This window comes from Agelaius tricolor, unplaced genomic scaffold (genome assembly GCF_023055355.1).
Source record: "Agelaius tricolor isolate 1412-34295 unplaced genomic scaffold, bAgeTri1.0.p SCAF_2, whole genome shotgun sequence".
NCBI classification, from domain to species: Eukaryota; Metazoa; Chordata; class Aves; order Passeriformes; family Icteridae; genus Agelaius; species Agelaius tricolor.
Genome location: NW_027269262.1, coordinates 9,868,029 through 9,889,868, shown reverse-complemented (window position 1 = coordinate 9,889,868; position 21,840 = coordinate 9,868,029). Strand labels below are relative to the sequence as shown.

The 21,840-nt window shown below is 43.1% G+C and overlaps 1 protein-coding gene across 1 annotated transcript in view; it reads left to right on the top strand.

Annotated features, from left to right (window-relative positions):
* RIOK1 (RIO kinase 1) overlaps positions 1-21,840 on the top strand; it is a 40,505-nt gene extending 18,665 nt beyond the window's left edge. Inside the window, exon 17 of the mRNA XM_071452364.1 lies at positions 3,238-21,840. Coding sequence (XP_071308465.1) covers positions 3,238-3,270 — 33 coding nt within the window. The 3' untranslated portion in view covers positions 3,271-21,840. The remainder of the gene's footprint in view (positions 1-3,237) is intronic.

Genomic DNA, 21,840 nt, shown 5'->3' with positions numbered 1-21,840 from the left:
TTTGGCAGAATGCTGCCTGCAGGCTTTGCAATAGTGTGGGTGAGAATGGGCTTGAAATTAGCTGTCTAATCTGAGATGCTGTTAATTTTTACTACTACTACTACTATTATTATTATTACTATTATTATTATTATACTTCTTTAAAACAGGCTGAGCATGTGAAAGACATCAAATTCTCAAGCACAGGTCAGATGCTTGGAAAAATGCATTTCTGGGAGTTTGAGGCCAGAAGATTTAGTGACATTAGAAAGCTTAAGTATGTAGAGTGGAAATACTTACAACTCTTTTATCAGAGATAAAAATGTCCAAAAGCAATTTATCTCATCTTCCAGGGCCTTTCCAAGTAGTCCTTCTTTGTAGTCATTCACTGGGATTCAGGGGGAGAGGACTGGAAGGAGTAACTGCTAAATAAAACATGTAAAATTCCAAAAAAGTTCATTAGTGAGGTGGTGGAGTTATTTGGGAGGATTCAGCGCCCCACTCCTCTGAAGTTCTGCAGTTCTGTAAGGCTGGTTTGCACTCTGAGCAGTTGGTACCAGGCCTCCTCTCAGGTCCGAGGTCTGTACCGGGCTGATATTAATTTGTTGCTTTTTCCACATGATGCATTTTATTGTATGTAGCTGTAGAAGCATTGGAAGGTGGAGTTTTGTACATTTGGTTTCCCTGTGACGAAGCCAGTAAAATCAGCTTTGTAAGGATACGTCTGCTCAGAGGGATTTGATTTCCATGCTGAAATATTTTGATTAAACAATGCAACAGTGCACAACCAGCTGTGGCAGGCTGCACACTTGCTTTTGGCCTGTGTACTGAGGCAAGGCTCTCACCTGTGGTGCTTGGAGACACAAAAGAAGCGGGGCTGACATTTTCTGGGGATCAATGTGTCCTGCAGGTTTTGGTCACAGGTAGTGATGGAGGTGATGATGAAGAGCTGTGAGGGCTGGATTTCAGGATACCAGGTTAACTCAGAAAGTTCACTCAGAATTTATTTCGAACTTTCCAGGGCATTGCTGGAAAAATAAACACATAACTTAATGACTCGGTGTTTTTACAGTTGTAATTTTTGTCCTTCTGAACTGCTTGTAAACTTTCAAAGCAAAAATGCCGACCCTTTGCCTTAGCATCTCGTTACTTTTCTGGTCTTGACATAACCTTATGTTCCTTGTGCTAATCTCCGTGTCCTCTAGAGGGAGAAGTAAGTTCATGCTCAGACTGTTGGAAAGTGCCAAAGCTCCTTTAATATGTCAAAAGTGCTAATTATGTTTCAATCATCTACATAACTTTCTATAAAATTTGATGGAGTTGTACGTGCACCCGGATGTTATTTGGGTTTTTTTCCTCCTGAATTTGTAGCTCTTGGACAAAGTTTTATATCTTGAGGACATAGGGGCATAATTTGTTCTGGGCCAGGCCAGGCCTGCAACAATGGTATTAATGCTGGGTTTAGGAAGAGGTTCTAGATGGCAAACACCACGGAGAATTCTTTCCCCCTGTACAAAAGATGAAGGCTCGTGGTAAGAATCTAAAAAATATTAAGGATATAATTCTTCAGCTGCCCAAATTCACAGGCATAAACATCCATCTTTTGTGTAATGCAACAGGTAGCAATCATTTTGCCACAACCACTAGCCCTAAACACAGTCTGAGTTGTTGACAGATGCTGGTATGGTTTTTTTTCCCTTCCCCACCTCCCCTCCATAGCTGTTTATTTTCTAAGGACTGACATAAGAACAAACTTGGCTTTTCTTCCTGACTTGCAACAACTTGCCTCCTCCTCTGCAGCCAGCCTGGAACTGCAGGCTCTCCTAAGCAGAATGTGAATGTTAGACCTAGCCTGCAGCAGTAGGTTTAAGGCTATCTCTCTGATCTAGCCCAGAGATCCATGTCTGCAGCAAAGGCCGCAAGGCTGGGCCTCGCAGCTGGCAGGGATTGCTTGGGGGTTTTGGGTGTTGTTTCCTTTTTTCCTCTCTTTTCTTGCCCCCCCAAGCCAGCAGGCTATGGTTGCAGCAGGCTGCTGCAGAACAGGGTGAAGGATGGCCAGTGACCCTTCTCCTGGCATTAGGACTGGGTTAAGGGCTGGCATGAAGCCTGGCAATGGGAGCATGAGGACAGGAAGCCTAATAAATAGTTATCTACTGGAGATTCAGAGCATTTACTTGGCATTCCTGCTCTCAAGCATTCTTTTCATCCCTTTGCCTAATCTGAGCCTCACCCCTGAAGCTGAACATGAGCCCTGTGCTCTGTGCTGTCACTTCCCCCCCAGACTCAGTCAGGGCTGATTCTCTGTAGCTGACTGCAGCCCCCTACCCATCTGGTTTTTTAGTGCCTCCAGCCCTGAGTGTTAACCCCAGTTCCAACTGTAGCCTTGCCCTGAAACTGGAAAGTCCAGTGTTCCCCAGACATCATTCTGGGAGGTATGATCAGCACCAGCTGGCACCTAAACAAGAAAGATACAAAGCTGGTTCTGCAGCCCCTTCACCCCATAATCTACACCCATGATCAGAGGGAGACAGCAGCTTGCCAAGCTGGAGATGTCTGGAATCTGCCTAGTTTGCTGGTACTTCCAGGGTCCAGAAATTAAATTCACTGTTCATTCCTTTCTGTCTTTAGCCCTGGCTGTGGGTTGCCTGAAAGATGGATGAGACTCAGGATGGGCAGCTCTGTGAAGTCTTGATGGATTTTTGGTGCTGAATTCTGAGCAGGGAGATATTGCAGGTTTTCCACCAGTGCTTTGGTTAGGGATGTGGACAGCAAGTCTGAAAAGGTGTAGTATCTTTCTGGATTCTTCACTGTGCAGACTGATACTTTTGTGATATGTAAATTAAGGTTGCCATATTCATAAGGTTGCTGTTGACCTATAAAGAGTCAAAGCAGTTTGGAGTCAAGGTTTGGACAGGGAGGGCTGGGTAAGCAGGCCTCTCATTAGATCTAGTAAGGATTGAGTGCTCAGGAGATGCTTGGAGTGTAGAGTTTGGGGTAAGGTTTGCTCTGAGGTGGTAAGAGGACCAGTTTTGGTCTGCATGCCAGGGTTTGCATTTGGGATGCACAGAGAGCTGCAAGTTGGCAGGATGAGATAGAAGGCTAATACTGACTAGAACTAGAGAGCAGAGGGTTTGCTGCTTGTTACTGTTTGAAAGAATAAGTCTAATTTATGTGCTTGACATAAGATGTCGCTTCTAATGCTTTTGCTTCTTGGTAGAAAAGAAACTTAAGGAATTGTTTGTTCTCTCCTCTTGCCAGGTTTCTCATTCTGTGCTCCTCAGTCAGGAATGAGCTTGTGGAGTGTGAAGTGGACACATGTGGCAGAGCAGTGTGTCTCTCTGGGCTATGAAGAGGCCTTTATGTGGACTTGAGAGCTACCACTGTGCACTGTGGACCTCAGGTGTGACAGATACCTGGACCCTGGAGGAAATGTAAGGAGGTGTTACCATTTTGTGTGAAACACACAGTTTGTACAACTTGTTGTGCTCTAATAATGGTGAATGTGGGGAACACTCATTCTTTCAGTGGTAGCTCAAGTGATGGAGCAGTGGTCTGGAGAGACGAAAGTAGAGGGGAAAGAGCAATTAAAGAGGAGAGAAGGGGTTGTCACTTTGTGGTTCTTCAGCCTCTTTTGCACCACAGCTTGCTCTGGATGCTGTGACCAATTGGTACTTTCCCTCTGCCTTAATGATCCGGCCTTGTCTCAGCTCCTCACTACAGGCTACATGCCAGCTACAGATGGGGAAGAACAAAGGAACAGCAGGGAGAGTTGGAGACTCTTCTCAGGACAGTTTTGACTAGTTTGAAAAGCCACTCCCTGTGGGAGTACATGGCTGAGGTGGCAGATTTGCAGTGACTTGACTCCCTGACATCAGGTACATCAATGCAGCACAGGGTGCGAGTCATTACTGGGGATGGGAAGGGACCCGACCAAGGGCTCAGTCCTGCTGAAGGCTCAAATCCAGGTTCAACTGAAGGAAATGGAACTTTGAGCCTGACTTAAAATGGGGCTGAAGAGCTTGCAGCTGAAAAAGGGGTTTCTTGATCGTGTCACATTTTTGGTGTTCTGGCGCATTAGTGTTGGTGGAATAGAAGAAACTGAATGGTTCCTTCAAAGTTGTTTTAAAAGCATTTAAAAGAAGAGATCAGAAGAATCCATTGTGTGCTTTTTTTTTTTCTTTTCCCTGAGCTTCTAAGGATTACTGCTTATAGCCCTGAAAAATTAGAAAATACCCTATTTGTGAAGATCTCTTTTCAGCCACCCAAAGTGATTGCATTAAGATGTCATTCAGCATTATACACATGCTGGAGAGAAAAGCCAGTCCTGGTCTTTCCTCAAAGTTGAACAGGCTCCAGCCTGTAATGGAACTGTTTATTTATTTGAGAGTGAAGAAAAGACAGACAAAATTTGTTATTGCGTAAAGGAATCAAAAACCAATTTCAAATTGCCTCCAGTGTTGGCTTTCCAAGTATTTAAATATAAAACTTTCCCAAGATCCTGGCAAATCCCTGTCAAACTTATTTTGTGGACTATTTCCTTTCCCATAGGTGAACCAGGAACACTCTCATCATTTTTTTTCATGTGGGGAAATGAGTAGCAATGACCACAGATGCTACTACAAAGTGATTTCAACTTCAATAAATAGAAATGAGATGTTGGCCTTCTGTGACCAGCCAGGCCCTTTTATAGGAAGCCCATCAATTACATTAAGTGCCCTGTGGCTGCCTATGGGTTGTGCTGTGCAGAATTAAAGGATTACAATTGTATGCAATTAGCAACCTGAGATTATCTCAGTTGGTCAGACCAAGGTTTTGGGATCAATCCCTGTATGGAACCATTCACTTCAGAGTTTGACTCAATGATCCTTGTGAGTCCCTTCTAACTCAGAATATTCTGTGACCTGGAAATAAATTAACTATTTCAACAATGTTGGTTCTGTTGCCATTGCTCTGTGCATTGCTCTGGGAGATGTTTAACGAGTACAATTTTTTGACAATATGTGAGGCTGGGTGATGTGATGTTCTCTTGCTTTGTACTGGCTGGGATGGTGAAGTGTAAGAGATGGGAGCTGAGAGAAATTAAATCAGTTTGGTGGCAAGGCTTAAGTGAAAGTGAAGTGCATTTTGATAAAATCCTGAAGGTAGTTAGTACAGGAGAACCTATGGTTTTGTACCAAAAAGAAGAGGGCCAAGTGAGGGAGAAAAATAAGATAACACAATTTAAATCCTTAAATGTGAAAGCTCAGAGTGCATGGAGTCATTGATCAGTGTGTGCTCTCAGCCATGCCTGCCTTCAGGGTGCCAGTGCACTATAACAGCGCCTTCAGACTTGGGCCACTCTTTGCTGATGCTTTTTGCCACCTCACAGTTATGTTAGCCAGGGCCATGAAGAGATGTAAGCTCTCAGACCAACATAGCAGCTCCTACAAAAGCCTCCAGTGGGTGATTCCTTCTGGGAGTTTGCTTTGGATTTGATGGGTGATACAGGCAGAAGACACAGAGATTCATGTGGGAAGGCAGCTAGGAGCAGGCATGTCAAAACTGAAGCTTGTTAGGAGTGGTTTTACTCCCAGGGTGGCCATATCCTCCCATCACCGAGTGGCTCACAGGGTACTGGATCTGGCAGGGTTCATCAGGCTGCAGCAGACAGGGAGATTGAACTGCTTGTGCTTGGATGATGCCCACTGCCTTGTGGTTGTACATTTTGGGGCAGTTTGACTGTGATGCCTTGTCTGAGAGAAAAAGCTGCAGAGCCTTTCCAGGCTTTGTCGGTGGCAAGACCCACAAGCTGAATGAAGGAAATGGCTCCATGGGCATGGCTGTAGGAGCAGCTTCATAGTGCAGGGCCAGGAGGGAGTTTTGGTACAGACTATTTACAGGCTGCTTTGGTAGCTGTCAGCATTTGTGGGAGAGGTGAGTGTGAAGGAGTGGTTTAAAAGAGGATGGATGTATAGAGTGACACCTGGAATTCCTCTCATTTGTAAGAGGAGGATGAGCAACTCTTGTGGGCAGGAGATGGACAGCAGGGGATGTAGTGTTTCCATTTCAAAAGGAGGATTCCTCCCCATCCCTCTTGCAAGTTACAATGAAACCCTTCCCAATGCTACGGGCCAAATTTTATTCGCAGTTACACCCATGCAACCTTACTGAAGTCAGCAATTGTCTGTTTTGCAACCCTGGCCTGATGCAATAACTCGAGGGTTACGTATCTTAGGGGTTCAAGATGTGCCTGCATTCCCAGCATGGTGACAGGGAACAGCACTGGACATGAAATTGCTGCTGCCCAAGTAATTGCTAAAGAATAACTGAGGTCAGGAGCATTGCATGGATGTAACTGACTGCATGGGGCTGGGAATACTCATGCAGCATCTGGGAGTTCACTACGACCCAGGAGAGACCAACCCATCTCTCCTTCCAGCTGGAATGCCACTTTCCCACATCAGACACTCCCTTCAGTAATTATGCCCTTTTTAGACTCACCCTTTAGCAATTACTTGTCTAAGCCCTGCCTTGAACTGACATCATTGGAAAGTCCAATAAAAACATGACAAGCTTTTGAACCATCCCAGGAAAGCAGAATGCTGTATTATTAGCATCATTTCAATGCAGCTGTTTGATTATGATTTTCTTAGTCTTATCTCTTAACAGGAAGAGTTTGAGGTCCCTCCCAGTGAAGAGCCTGAAGGGTCAGCAGAGGCCCTGCCTCATCCTCAGTGACGTAGTGCCTGAAAGGGCTCCCTGGCAGTTCCTTTCTTTTTCTTCTTTTTAACTCATCTTCACAGTACTGAACACATTCTTCTCAAAGATCCAATCTTAAGCTTCTCAGACTGCAAAATATTGTCCATCACCAAGTCAGTAGCTGTCTCGATTCTTCTTTTTCAAAATATTTCTATGTTCTTTCTTTCAATTTTTAAAGTTTTATTTTCAAATTGACCACTTCTTTGAAAACATAAAGGTATATTCAGAACTTGCACTTGCTCTGGGAGAGAGGAAACAACAGTAACTTGCTTTTCCTTTTTAATTAATTTTTTGGAGGGAGAGAGTGATGAAACTTAAAATTATTCCATTAATTGGGCCCTCTATAAAGACACAGGAAGTTATCACTATTTCTGTTACAGCTGAAGCTGAAAAGTTGAACCTGAATCAGAGCAAAGAGTTGGGAGTTTTGGGTTTTTTCTATTATGATCCTGTCTGAACTGGCATACGGCTCATCCTAATGACATCAGGGTTTTTTGGGATTTGTATTTTAATTCTTGGTTTGCATGGGAATAGTAGTCTAGAAAAGAATTTTCCAAACAAATAATAAGAAAGGAAACTACACCCTTAAAAAAGTCAAGGAAGCTAATTGGAAAATTTAGCAGGAAACAATTCCTGCTCTGTAACACCTGATGATGGAAGCATGAGGCTTTGCAATTGTAAACAGATTTTCTTTCCACCCTGCTTGGCAATCATCTTCATTTTTTGGGTGTAACCCTTTCATGTACGCAGCTGCGCTCCCCATTCCCACAGCGAGGCATGCCGGGTAAACCCTTTGATCTCTCCTTCCAGCCTTTGCTTGCTTGCATTGTGTTTATTACAACTTTTTCAACTCCTCCAGAGCAGGGCGTGATGGATGATCCTTGAGGATCTGCCCTCTAGATCTCTGTGATTGTACTGAGTGGATGGTTTCTCCCTGACAGGTGCAGGCATGTTGATTTAAAACCAAAACAAAACAAAAATCTTTTCAGTAAAGCGAAACCTACGTGGTGTTAACTCCTTCCTCTGCTGTTGTGCTCAGGGCGGGAGACAGAGGCTTTGCTGGGCTTCCATTTCTGCCTCTGGCACCATCACCCCTTTGAATCACAAATGCCTCACCCAGTACTGGCTCTTGTCATTTGGTACCAGCTGTGGCTGTTCCTCCAGAAGTGGGATGCACCAACCCCTGTTCCAGCTCTCTATCTCTTGGCAATGTGGTTTTGCTTTTACTTTGTTCTCTGCAGGTTGTTTTGCCTTGTCTTTGCTGTGGTACTGACCCACGGGCCCTGCAGTCAAGGGGCTTCTCCTGCAGCTCACAGCAGGCTTGAGGGAGGGCTTAGATCAAGCCCTGAACTCATGGCACAGTGAAGCCCCTGTTAACATAAATCTCCTTACTCTGCCCTGACAGATGCCTCAGACTGCTCAAAAAGGTACTGCTTGTCTTTCCAGCAGCTCCCCTGCCCCTGAACTGAATACGACTGAATACATTGGTAATTGCAATTGTTCATCATGTTTGCAAAACACCAGAAGTTAAAACAGTTGTCCAATTTTTTTTTCCCCCTCTGATTTATATACTTTAAAAACTAGTTGCAGACCTCAGGCTCTTCGCAAATCATTTGTGTTTCTTCTTGATGGTTTGGAGGTTGTAGCATGACTGTGCTCAGCCAGAGCAGGAGCTTCTGAAAGATGTGAAATATCTCCATTCCCTATTTTTGATATTAAAGATTTTTTTTTTAATTTATGAGGTGCGACACATGTACTCTTATCATGTCCAGGGAAATTCAAGAGGCACACAGGATATTTTGATACCAGGGAGACCTACGCACCTTTCCCATTAGCTCTGTGCAGGTGTATTGGCAGAACTGTAGCTGTCTGTTGTAAGAGAACATGGAGCCATTTTCTGCATATGCAATTTGTGAAGCAATATCAAAAAGCACATTTAAAAAAAATAAGTGTTATCCTGAATGTTTATGGAATTTGGAGTGAGGTGCTTTTGGGTGGGCATTCATCACTTCAAGCTGATCCTTTCAAAAACCATATTGTGGATTTTTCTTATATAATGCAGGAAAAAATAAGTCACATCCCCAGTTCACCATTTGATGCCTGAGGAGTTTGGATTGAATCGTACATTGAAAGAAGATGATATACAAAGAACATGCGTCAGCTCAGCTACTTTTTAATCTGTTCCATGATTTGTCCACACTCAGCAGCTTTTTTTTTGGCTGCAACAGAAAGCCAGGGCAGTGCTTCAGGCAAAGGCGTCACCCAAGCTACCTTAGTTGATGAAACTAAAGTTGCTTCCTGAGCATTACTGTCCTGTACATTGCTGGATGAGTTGGCTCTGCATCTGTGGCCAATTTGGATATCTGCAAGTGATTTACTGTGCTCTGAAATGCAACTGCTTCATGTACAGCATCTGATCTGGGACCACCGCTGGGAGTCGTCCTTGCTGAAAGTCAGGGAGAGATTAAAGCCAGCTGAAGAAAAAAGAAATTATTTTTATGGTCGTTCTGGATAGTGTTTTCCCATTAATTCTTTTCATAAAAGATGGAAACTCTAATCCTCCAAAACATCTGAGCTCCATTTTTTTCCTGGTGTTTTCCTTTTGGTAGTGAATTATTGGGAGATGGCAGGAAGAAATGCAGAGGGCTGCCTCTTCTGAAGCCTGTGCAAAAGATTTCAAAATAGGAATAAAAAAACCCAACATTTTTGTAAATACTCAGGCCTGAATTAGCAGGACAAATTCATTTGGGTGCATTTGATCTTAATGATATGAAGGCAACAATCCTTCAAGGCCTTGCAAATGGGGAAACCCCACAGGGACAGGCTGAGGAACAGCAGGAATCCCATCTCCCTTTTCTCTTATTTTCTCATAGTTATCTGAGATACACTGACAACCCCTCAGGAAGGTTTAGTTATCATGTTTGTTGGCAGCAGAGTGTGTATCATGTAGGTACATGTGAAAGCATTTGGCATGAATATTACCAATATTCCCTGAAGTGTTACTTAACTAATACTTGGATAGAAATACTAGATACAGTCCACAACCAGTGTCACAAAAAAAGTATGGCCTGTCAAGTGTGAGTGTGGTATTAATGCAGGGATTAATACAAATTTTTGTTATGCAGAGAGGTACTGACCTTGTCTGTGCTGATTTGAAATTAAGTATAAAATGACAATGATCAAAGAGGTTCATCAGAAAAAAGTCAATACAGAACAAGGTCAGAAAATATCATGTTTCTTAATTTTAATGAAAACAGATGGTATTTTTCCAACTTTTGAGTCTGTAAGAAAAAACTCCAACAACTATTTTTCATCTCTTTCAGTGAAAATTGTTGTGTGTAAAAATGTGCCATAAATGTCCTTCTTCCAACCACAATTCATTAATGTAAACCTCATGAGTCTACTATGTAGGACATATCCAGCTTTGGCTATTTAGACCATTGACAAAAAAATCCCTTTTGATATTTTTTCTGGCTGAGAAGTGAAGATAATACAAATAATGTTAACGTATTTACAAAATCCAGCAGTGCTGGCACAAATATGGAAATGTCCTAAAAGAGAAGAACACATGCAAATGTGTAGTACTTAGCGTGAGAGTGTTAACATTTTGGAAAGAAAGTAACAGACTTATTTCTTAGTTATTTCCACTCTAAGTTAGAGCACAGGGTGCTGTCCCACGATGATATTTCTGACCTGATTATGACTCTTTGTGGGCATGCACTTAACACTCAGATGTGTGTTTGCAAACTCCAATTAGCAGGGAGGGGACTGCATGAAATAGATTAATGTCTCCTGCATATTTTTTGGGTATGAATGTGTATCTGACCTTTGCTAAATCTGATTTTGTCAGAAAAGCCTGAATTCCACACATGGGCACTGTGCAGCCACTGAGAAAACGAGCATTCCTCAAGCAAGTGTGGAGGCAAATGTCATCTGCTCTTCTGTGTCTGATAGAAAAGTCAGGTTTCTTCCAGAAGAGGCTGTGCTGCAGGATGCCTGGTACCCCTCTGCTTGGCTGGTTGGTTGTTCACTCTCTGGGGAAGGGATGGGGTGGGCAAATCAGTTAATAACGATGATGATGATAATTGATTGGACTGGACTTCATTTCAGTCACAGGGAAGCAGTGCTCACCAGCATCCAATGCAACACCAGCAAATGTGTCAGGCATTCCAACCACTGCTCTGCTGGGAAAATGGAGCCTCCAGGAGCAACACAAGGATGACTGTGGGAAGCCTCACTGAAACGGGAGATGATGTACATATGTGCTTACTGAAATCAGCGTTTGGGTGGAGTACAAATCCTAATTTTTATAGGTACTCTGGTGGATCTGTTGTTCTGTGTGTCCATTACACCCATAAATACCCATACAGTGTAATTACTGGAAAAGCAAAGCCAGTTATTGGAAGATTACTGCCATGGTAATTAAAGAGTTATAGAAAAACAAGGAGCTTTCGCTATTTACTAGGAAAGATGTCGCCCCTGGGGGAAGGCAAAGTGAATGCAGAAGCATGGCCACAGAGGGATGTCATCAGTGGGGTGAGAAAATCTGCAGGTAATTCTGATGGATGGATGGATGGACGGACGGACAGACAGACGGACGGATGGATGGATAGATGATAGATGGCTGCTAGAGGCTTCCACCAACACCTGTGACATAAAGGAGAGAGGGAGGCACCATAGCTCACTCCTGCCTGTGCTCTTTCATGAGGCCCAGTGTAGCCACAGCAGCCCTTTTAAGCTCCATATCAATGCAAGAGAAAAGCAGATAGGAAGAGCAAGGCATTGCAGGACTTGCTCCTCCTCCATTCACAAATTTTATAGTACTATTTCCTGCATTGTAGAAAGGTTTAAGCAAGTTTGGGGTGCCCTTCATGCTGTAGGAGCCTCTTCCTAGAAGAGGACAGATAGTAGGTGTGTGATAAGCAAAACTTGGTGGGGGGAAGAAACACCATCACTATCCCATGTTGCTATGTGAGATCTCACTGTGGTTCATCTGGCCTTGGTGGGAGCTGGACACGGAGAGAGAGATTGCTCAGTATCTTCCCCAGCCAGATAAAAAGATTTTCAAATAAGGAAATGGATGAAATAAATAATAAAATCCAGCAGACACAAGCATATGCTGGAAAATGTCCCTTGCCTTTTTGTTCCATTTGGGAAAAAGGGGGTAAGAATAGGATGGGACTCATAGAAGTAACATCCTGGAGGATTGGTTTTACACACAGAAGTGGGGGTGAGTCACAATCTGGGGCGTTGTAGCAAAAAGGACTGGACTCTCCTGACATTACCTGGAAACACTATTCTTCCCCATCCATTCCCAAAATGGAAGATACTGCTGCTTTTATGGGCCAGCCAAGAGTGTAGCAGGTCAGGACTAGTTGTAAAAGAATGTGTTCATCCATACCAAAATGTAACATACTAGTGAAAATATTCTTGTAGCAGAAACTTACCTGGCCAGCTTAACTGGGAAAATCTTACTGGACATTGCAGTGATGATGTGGATTTTCCCTCCTTCCCTCTTTTATCTGTTGTGTCACTTGTATTCTTTGCAGGCAAGGGACAATGTCTAGCTTGGCTGAGATCCTTCTGTGGTATAAAAGATATTATTCAGTGCTCATTATTGGTATTGTTTGCTTGGATTTTATTGTCTTTTCAGATTGAATACACAGTACATTAAAAAGCACACAGTAATAAAAAGTAACAAATAGTGGAACTGTTGGCCCACTCTTCAGCTGCTGTAAATTATTCTGTATGCACTGAAACGTCCTGATAAAGTGCTGCCTTTTTACATGGCATAGTAAAATGTATGTTTAAGGAGGTTTAGGAAGAGACATTAATAAAGCTAAAACCATGTGACAGGCAGTTCGATAAAGTGGCTTCAAATAAAAAGCTTTTGACAGAGGTATTCAGCAGGATGGGTTTATGAGCTCTCTTTCTGTGCTGATTATTGCATATGCTTTTTGAGTCAGAAAGAAGGCAGGATTAAAACCAGAGCTTGCCTGAAAACCATGTTGAAGGATGACATTTGGTATTGGCAGGAGGCAGCAACATTTAATGTGATTAAACGCTACACACCAACTGTGTTGCTTCGCCTAGAACTCCTTGGCACGGGTTACAAGGCATGAATTGGGCACTGAGTCCTTCCCTGAGCTTCTTACCTTTTTTTCCTTGGCCTGGTATGCTAATGAAAGCCCTGGCCCCACTCTTTCATCTTGTCCCACATTTTCCTTTGTTGATGTGGAAAAGGAGCGAGGGAGGGGGCCTGGACTGGAGAAGGAGAGATAAAGCAAGTTTGTTTTTGGCTGAGTCAGAGGACAGTCAGATGAAGATTTTTCTTTGTAACTGACTAGCTGCATTAATCACTGGGACTGCAGCTACTCCCACTGATGGCCAGAGAAGGGCTTCAATTTCTCACAGCTTAGCTCATACCAAATTTGCAGAGAGCTCTCTGCAAAAGCACTCTCCTAGCAGGTACAATTACAGCATTTTAATAGGCATGCAGGACATGTGGAAAGATTTTTAATTGTATTAAATACAGCACAACCTCGCAGTAGGAATGATCTCTCTATGTCATTCCAAATTAAGTGAAATTATTTTGTATAGTAGTGATGTAATAAGAGCATCCCTGGGCAACTGGCTAAGAGTGGCTGTTTTTTAAAAGGAAATAAGGTCTGGATTTGGCAGTGCTAGGCTCATGGTTGCACTTCATGATCTAAGAGGTCTTTTACAACCTAAATGAGTCTGTCATTCCATGATAGTGATAATACTTTATCACACTGCATGTGCTGACAAGGGGCTTAGTGAGAAGCAATCAGTTTGGTTTAGACTGAGTGAAATCATGGGTTGAACTTGCAGAAGTTTTTGACTGTGTTTAGACACACTTATGTTGGGATAATGTAAATTTCTCCCCTTGTTTTCCTTTACGAAGAAAAGAAGGGAGAGGTAAGATTTCTTTGGTGAACAGTTTATCTCAGTGGAAGGAAGTTCAGCACTTTAACCCACTGGGCTTTGGCAAATGCCTGTCTGGAGATTTTTGGGCTCCTAACTTGCATCTGGATCCGTATCCCTGCTTTCCAAGCAAAGCTTTTCTAAAATAGCTGCCTGAGTAACTATATAACCTGGAGAAAACAAATGGGACTCACTAATGCCTCACTAAAGCATCTCTGAAAAGTTTCCTTTTAAACAGAGGAACACTTTTCTGGAGGAGCAAAAATGACAGATTTTTCATTTTTCTGAATGAAAATAGCATAAGGATGAGGGGAGGTGGAGTAAAAGATCACAACCCCCTGAATTACCCTGGAGTCCTACTCTTCTTGTCAATGCTGCCAGCATAAGATCCCCAAGTGCTGAATTCCAGTTTCTTTTTGTTTGGATGTGCTCAGCCTCTGCTGTGGGCAGGGATAAGTTCAGAGCCACCAGAATCAGCTCCTTTACTTTCTCCCTGTTGGATCTCCTGCCAGTGCTCGCACAGGGGGCCAGGTTGCAGCAGCAGAGTCTTCCCAGGCTGACCTTCCCTCACCTCTTTGTCTGGAGCTTACCCTCTACCCCCTGGCACTGCTGACAGCTCCAACCTAAAAAAACCCAAAGGCTTTGCTTTCTGCCTGCCCTGTGTTTGCTGGAGCCAATGCAATGTCTGAATGTGCACAGCACACAGGTTCCAGTTTCTATGTCCCTGATTGCCCAGAGCATGTGGGGTTTTACATCACCCTGTAAAAGTTATATCTTCTCCATCTCCCTAAGTCCCACAGATGAATACAGGCAATCCCACCCGCTCCCAGCACCACTGGCAGTGCAGGCATTGCTCCAATCCAGCCCCATTGCTGCAGGGTCTGTTTTATACCACCACAGGCTTTTTTGGGTTTTCCACCCCTCTCTCTCTCTCCTTTTTGTTGTTGGCAGTGTGATTGCTAACCTGAGCAGTGATTTTCAGTATGGAAGGCAAGTGAATGTGTGGGAGGAGCTGGAGGATGTGCAATAAAGAGTGGCATATGTTCCTGGCTCGCTGGTACAACACTGTGGCAGAACAGATCCGTAGCTGCCAAAGGAAGTGGGCATTTCCTCGAGTTTGGAAAATTGAAAGCTGACTGGATCCATACTGCAAAGCACTCCCTGTCCACTGGTGTTTGTCCATGTGGGTTTATTTTCAACCTTTATTGTGGTCCCTTCTATAATCACAGCTTGCCAGACCTGTAAAAACAACGCCTTGCTCTCTCTGCAGGGCTGACGGATAATTACTCGCAGCCACCAGTGGCAGAACCAAGGCAGGCAGGCAGCCAGGGGGCATGTTCCCACCTGCAGCTCATCCAGGGGCATGTTCCCACCTGCAACTCCGCGTGAGAGATGGTTTATTGATAGTGAGGGGACGGGAGTGGAAGCTACCTGCCTCCCACACCCACTGCTCCATGCTAGGGCAGCTCCATGGCAGCTGTGTCAGGGATGCATGGGAGAGGCAAATTCTCCCCTCCTGGCCCAGGAAAAGGGCCTGGCCTTTGAAAAGGTCAGATGCAGTGTGACTTTGGAAAGAGTCAGTAGGAAACAGTGGGAAATAACTCCTGGGGGAGTGTGGCTGGCATGTTGATGTGGTTTCTTGTAAAGGTGGCTGTACTCTGAGACAAAACTCTTGGCTGGTGAGTTGAAAGTTCTTCACAACTAAATGTGTGATGGAAATACCTGTGGACAGCCTGTGCTTTAAGGTAGAAGCTTGGAATACATGAAAACCTGTATGTGCAAGTGCACAATACATATGTGCTTTTCTATTCTTTGCAAGCTTACTCTGTAGGTTCTCATATATCACCTACCAGAGGATCTGCAGGATTCTTTTCAAAAGATAGATTTCTTGACCATTGATGGCTTCAGATCACTTCTCATTAATACAGGGGAGAAAAGGAAAGTGACCCCTTCTGTTTTCTCGAAAAACAGATGATCCGTACCACTGTTACAATCATATTCATCAGAGCATTATCCAAGCTTATTCTTTATAAGCAATGTTTCTTTCTGAAGACCACTGCTGGAGGGAGAGTGCTGGAGCTAGATGAACAGAAAGTCTGGGCAAAATTTGAAGCCTCTATGCTCCTTTCCCCATGGAATGTGTTCACCCAAGGTTTCTAGTTTCCACACTGCTGTACTTTCCTAGCCTCGCTATTCCACATGGGGATGATGTTCAATAGCATCACTCCAGCAATCACATGAAGAAGAGAGGTGGGCCAAGGCCAGCAGGGCCAGGACAATATAGACATAAAGGAAATAAACCCACGCAATATTTGAAAACAGCAATTTCTGAATTCCAGTGTTAGCTGCAGTGCAGCAAATCCATCCCTTGTGCACAGCTACCAATATCAATGGATTTAAATGCAAGATGTACTTGGTTCAGTGGGTGGAATCGAATGTTTCTCTAATCTGGTGATTTTCAGATTAGCATCCAGGATCACAAGTTGCAGAGAGAGACCACCATCCTCCTTGGACCTCCCAAGCAAGTTGCAGGAGCCTGGGGAGCAGGGCAGGGGCCTCAGCTCTCCCAGATAAAAAGATCCAGATCCTCACCCTCTTCTCATGTCTTTTAATTAGCTGGAACTCAAACAAGCTTATTGATAACTGGGATAATTTCATTTCATATACTGGGGGGTGGAGGCCTGCCTGTATTTCCCAGTTCTTCTGGACATGTGTGAAGACATGAAAGAAGGGACCATGAATGGAACATGCTGTGAAAAGAAGGTAATTGTCTTGATGAGATTGCAGTTTATAAATATAGCAACTCTATAATCCAAAAAGGAGTTTCTTTGCCAAATCCTTCTATGTTAGAAATAAACCTATTTCATCATAAATAAAATATTTCTCCTGGCAGCATGCTTATACAAACTGTGTTTATTTGCCAGTCACTAAAATTACTCTGCAGTTCTTTTGCACCTCAGGAGACCTTGGTTGTACTGTGCATAAGTGGAAGAACTAAAAATTCTGCCTGTAATGTGGATGGACACTTACATTTCTGAGTTTAAGTCAGGAGATTTATATATAAGAATACATAGCTGGTGTCAGGCAACACTTGATCTTCTGCTAAGTTCTGCAAGGTTCCATAAGCATGGAGTGCTACTTCACAGGATGAAATTAATTTCCTTGCCTTGTACCAATACTGCTTGTTTTAGTCAGAGCTCCTGGAGGCAAAGGGATCATGCTGCAAGAGGACCACCATGAGGACTTCTTGGTTTTGGCCATGCCCCAAGTTACCCCTCCTCTTTTCAGAAGGTAAGTTTGGCAGGAACCATTTTTCCTTTGTGCCAGGTTTCCCTCAGGATATGCTGCCTGGCAGGGCTGTGAGGGGAGGGGAAAGGCACAGCAGCTCTCTGTTGAGGCAGCACCACTTGAATGAAGCATGCCTGAAAAATTCCTAACCACAGACAGGCTGTTAGCTGCAGCAAGATAAAAGGCATATTTTATGAAAGTAACACATTCCAGTGTTGCACGTGTGAGTCAGGAGATGAACGGCATGCGCATGAGTGCTTGCTCTGTTTGAGTCCATCATTTTGCATCTGTAGGACCAAATGTTTATTAATTTCTGCTTAATAACAGATCTTTAGACCATCCTACCTGGCTGTGAGCCACACATTGGGGGTGTAATATGCTTAGTAATTTTACCATGGTTTTCTCTTTTGTTGAAAGACATTTTTTTGAGTATGCTGTTTTCTGAGATCAAATGTAAGATGCAAGATATGGTAGCTGGGATGATTTAAGAGTAAAAGAGAAAAAAGGTTTGTTTGTTTGTTTGTTTGACTAAAAATCTTTTGTCAGACCAAGTAATGTGGCTGGAAAGATAGACAAGCTTTCCACCTCAGTATCCCTTTTGCATGTCTCTTTTTTTCCCACCTAAGCTTTCCTAGCTGGTCCCATACAAGGTGCCAATTCTCCCATAGCAGGGCAGGGCTCAAGTGCTCTCGTACTATTTGCTAATCCAGGGATAAGGGGAAGTCAAACTGCCAGCTTCATAGACCTGTGATCCAAAATGATCCTTTGAAGACAAATTTTCCTTCTTGAAGCCCTTAACCACCCAACATAGAGTCATCTGAATTAAAAGCGGAATTGCCTATCTTTCCAAAAGTTATGCTTTAACTCAGCCACAAAATGTAGGTTTGATAAAAGATTAGATTTACAAGGTGAGATAGCATAGTTTACCCTGTGCCAGGGACCAATTATATTATCAAACCAGTTCCTTCTGGTTTAAAAATTTCATCTCTCTGAAAGGTAGCCCACTGTTTTAAGCCATGGCTGTAGGCAGGATAGAGCGTACTTAGAAAATGGTCTCTGTTACATCTCCTTCAGCCATCTCGTGCTGGCATGTCCACCTGTTTATTGTGTTTGCTGTTTTCCTGCAAGGTAGTGGTTTTCTGACCTTCTGACAGTGTCTGAGAGCATTCACAGATGAGAAGAAGGTGTGGAAAAAGTACCCTTTACCTGAAGCAAACTGAGATTCCTGCAGTTTCAGGGCTGGCAGTCCACAGCTGGATGAATTTCCCCGCTCTCTTGTGCTGGAGGAAAAAGCTGCATTTTTGCAGGCTGTGGGAGCCAAGGGATCCTGGGTCTCTGTAAACCTGCTGGCTTTCAAGCAGCAATAAAGTCCACTTTGAGCCCTGTGCCTACCATGCCTGCATTGTTCCTGAACCTCCACGTTACCTTACAAGGTTTTGCTGCCAAGGCCCACGCTGTACCACAATTTTACTGAAGTAAATCCTTAATTCAGGGCCAAGCTGCCCTCTGCTAAAAAAATTATAACATTCATAGAAAACATGTACATTGTATGCAAAAATATGTTGTGTTGCTCTTTTCTGCAAGAAGTGACCAGCCTTCCTCTTGGAGTATTAAAGAGAAAGATAATGTCAGTACATCTGGAGAGGTAAGATCTGCAATTCATACACAGAAATTTTTTCTTGAATCCCTTAAAAAATGACAAAATGTATTCTTTCAACAGGGATCATCGGTATTTGAAACTTGCTGGAAAAAACAAAAATTCTATTTTTGTAAGTCCTTGCTTCACATAATGGATTTTCCTAAATGCATCTATTGCCGAAGTTAACCTTCCTTCCTGCCACGCTGCCCCCTCACACCTCCTCTCTCCAGGTTTTCCTGTCTCTCTGCACTGAGTTTGGAGCCTCTTGCTTTCACAAGTGATGCCCTTCCTGACCCCTGTCTCTGTATCTGCTCACACATTCCTCCCTTATCTTGCTCTCAGGCTGCTCCAGATTCCCTCCAGACTATAGCCCATAGTCGACCACATGTGTTTACAGAGCCCAGCTTGGTGCCTTCTGACAGAACTGGCTTTCATCCTGACACTGAGTCATATGACCTTCCTCTCTTTTTTCCAAAACCTTCTGTATATGCATGAACACTTTAAACGGCGGCATCCGAAATGTTTCTCCATCCACCTCCACATTTGTAAGTCTGCATATATGATCAATGTTTATATTAGGTAGCTGTTATGCTATTCTGAGCCTGTTCTAGCTGTATTTTACTTAGACTTTGGTGACCTCTGGGCAAAGGCTCTGCTGTATGAATGCTGGAACATTCTGTTTATAAATCATTAAATACGCCATTGATGCTCAAAAATAAGAACATTATTCATCTTTGAAAGGACTTTGAAATTAATTTTATGTTTGAAGCAGCTTAAGAAAAATCTGTGGGGTGAGAATTTAATCAATGAGGTCAATGGGAATTCTGCCACAGGGTGTTTTTGAGTACACAATAATTGTTGTCCTTTTGCAGGTTTAGGTTATTAGTTTGCTTTGACTTTATTTTTATATAGATAAATATAGTCTACATTAAGCTCCCTTTCTCTCTTAAATGTTACAGATTCAAATGTCTTCTGGCATTTGTAAATTTGTAAAGTTGGCTACATTTTGCTTGTTAAAATAATGTGACTTCAGTGAAGCATATTTTTTTTCCCCAAATGGGTCACATGGGGCAACACCTCCTCTTTTAGAGCAATACCCAGCTCCAGCGAGAGAAGACTCTAAAATACACCAAATACATGTTGGTATAACATGCCTGTGCCTAAATACGTGGTGCTGTTACAAACTTTAGCCCTGTAGAAACCCTATTGTTTATCATTGTGAGAGGCTCCACCCCAAACAGCAATTAGAGCGAAGCTCCTGTCATAAATCCGCTGGCATTCCAAGTGAAGCCGGTGTTCTCTGGAAACAAAGGTTATCTCCTCCTTTTGCTGCTGGTCCTTTGAACTTCCTGTGGTCAGGGAATCCTCCTGGTTTCAGCTAGAATAGCAATTATGAAACTATCCCTGCTCTCCTGGCTGGTGTTCGTGTCTAATTAACTTTAACAGGACTCATAATTTTAAGAGCGATTTCTCAAAAGCATTATAACTCAAGACAATTAAGGCTTGAGAGAGAGCGCGCGAGACAGGGAAGGGAGGAAAACAGAGGCACTCCTTGGGGCAGGGCCCTTCATGCGTATTAAAGAGCTGTGACTCATTCCTGCCTCTAGTCCCAGCACAAGTAATACCTTCTGAATAAGTTCTGCGTGCTAGATAAAAACTTGTTTGCTGGTGCAAAAATCATATCACGCGTGTCAGAACAAGCACCCCAATGGGTTATTCCCATCAAAAACAAGGGCACACAGCAGTGGATTTTTCAGTGTGTTGGTGTAAATTTTGCAGTGTTTTCAGCTGTGGAAACTCATCAAAGTCTGCAGAAAAAAGGGATTAAGGGGAAGGAAATGCAGACCAATGAATGAATGAATTAATGATTGCAGTCGATCTTCTGGAGCAGGATGTTTTTTTTTTTATTCTTGTTATGCATGACATATGTGGTAGTGTATATAGAATATACCCATCAGTCAATTTGATAGGCAAAACCTGATTTTCTTGAGGACATGTGAAGCTAGAAGGGAGATGATAGCAATGTAGAACATGAAAATCCTTGGAAAGCCCTAGGTCTGACTTTTTGTGTGTTTATTTAAAAGTAGCTCTGCATGCAATACTGTATATATAATAGGTATTATCTTAAGCCAGAGCATCCCATAGACCTCTCATAGACATGGCAGGACAACATCTCCATGCATGAAGGATCCAGCCTTCAGCAAACATACAGGAAATCAGGTTTTGTGACAGAAATCTGAAATGCTTGTTTGCAATCTGAAACAGTTTTAAGGAAAACTCCTGCTGCTACTACAGGGGTGATTCCTCTCATTACTAGTAGCATGAGGATTCTAGAGGAAACAGGGTGTTTTTTTAATCACAAAATTGGCTCAGAGCAAGTTTAACTGAACAGAGCCAGCGTACACAAAATCCTAACTGATGTTCCTGGGGATCTGTTGCTAAACCCACAGTGGACTATTTCACTGAAGGACTGTATCCACAGTTTGCCCTGGAGCAGCCTTCCAGTAGCCCTGCAGAAAGCTGCTCATCTGCTCCAGATGAAGCAAAAGAGCAAAATGAGTGTGTCAGTATGACAAGAGACTATGAGCGAGCCTACACCACCTGTGGTCTGCTCGGGAAGGAAACCCTGACCGCCTCGGGAAGAAAAGTCTGACCTGGGCAGTGGAGCATCTTGTGTCCTTGGAGCTGGGATCTGTGAATTTTGTGCCCTCTGGGAGGGAGAAAATTGATTTTCTCAGTGTAGAAGCCTGGGGGCAAACCAGCATATAAGTGGTATGGACAATCAGGGGCCCAGGAGTGAAGGAGGGAGCAAACCGCAATGACAGTGTGGATGTGTCCTAAGGATGATGTCTAATGGTTTTACAATATATTGTTCTAAGCAATGAACATTAATCTTCAACTGCAAATCAGCTTGTTTGCCATTTACTCATAAGAATTTTGCATTGTTTTCTGCTTGTTACATTTCTAATGTTAGCATAGCTGTTATGTTGTCTCATCTCATTAGTTTTTGGCTCATTTGGCATCTCTCAGAGATGCCAAAATACAGGGGAGATTTTTGGAAAGTATTTCTTCACTATTGTTACTGGCAAAATTATGACCAGCTCTAATGTTTTAGCATGCTTGAATGTGAATATCACTAACACTTGGACACATCTATGTCCTTTATTCTACCATTATAACAACAATGCTGACAACTCCATCTTCTCCTAATTGCTATCATCCAGCAACAAGAAATAAATTTTAAAAAAACA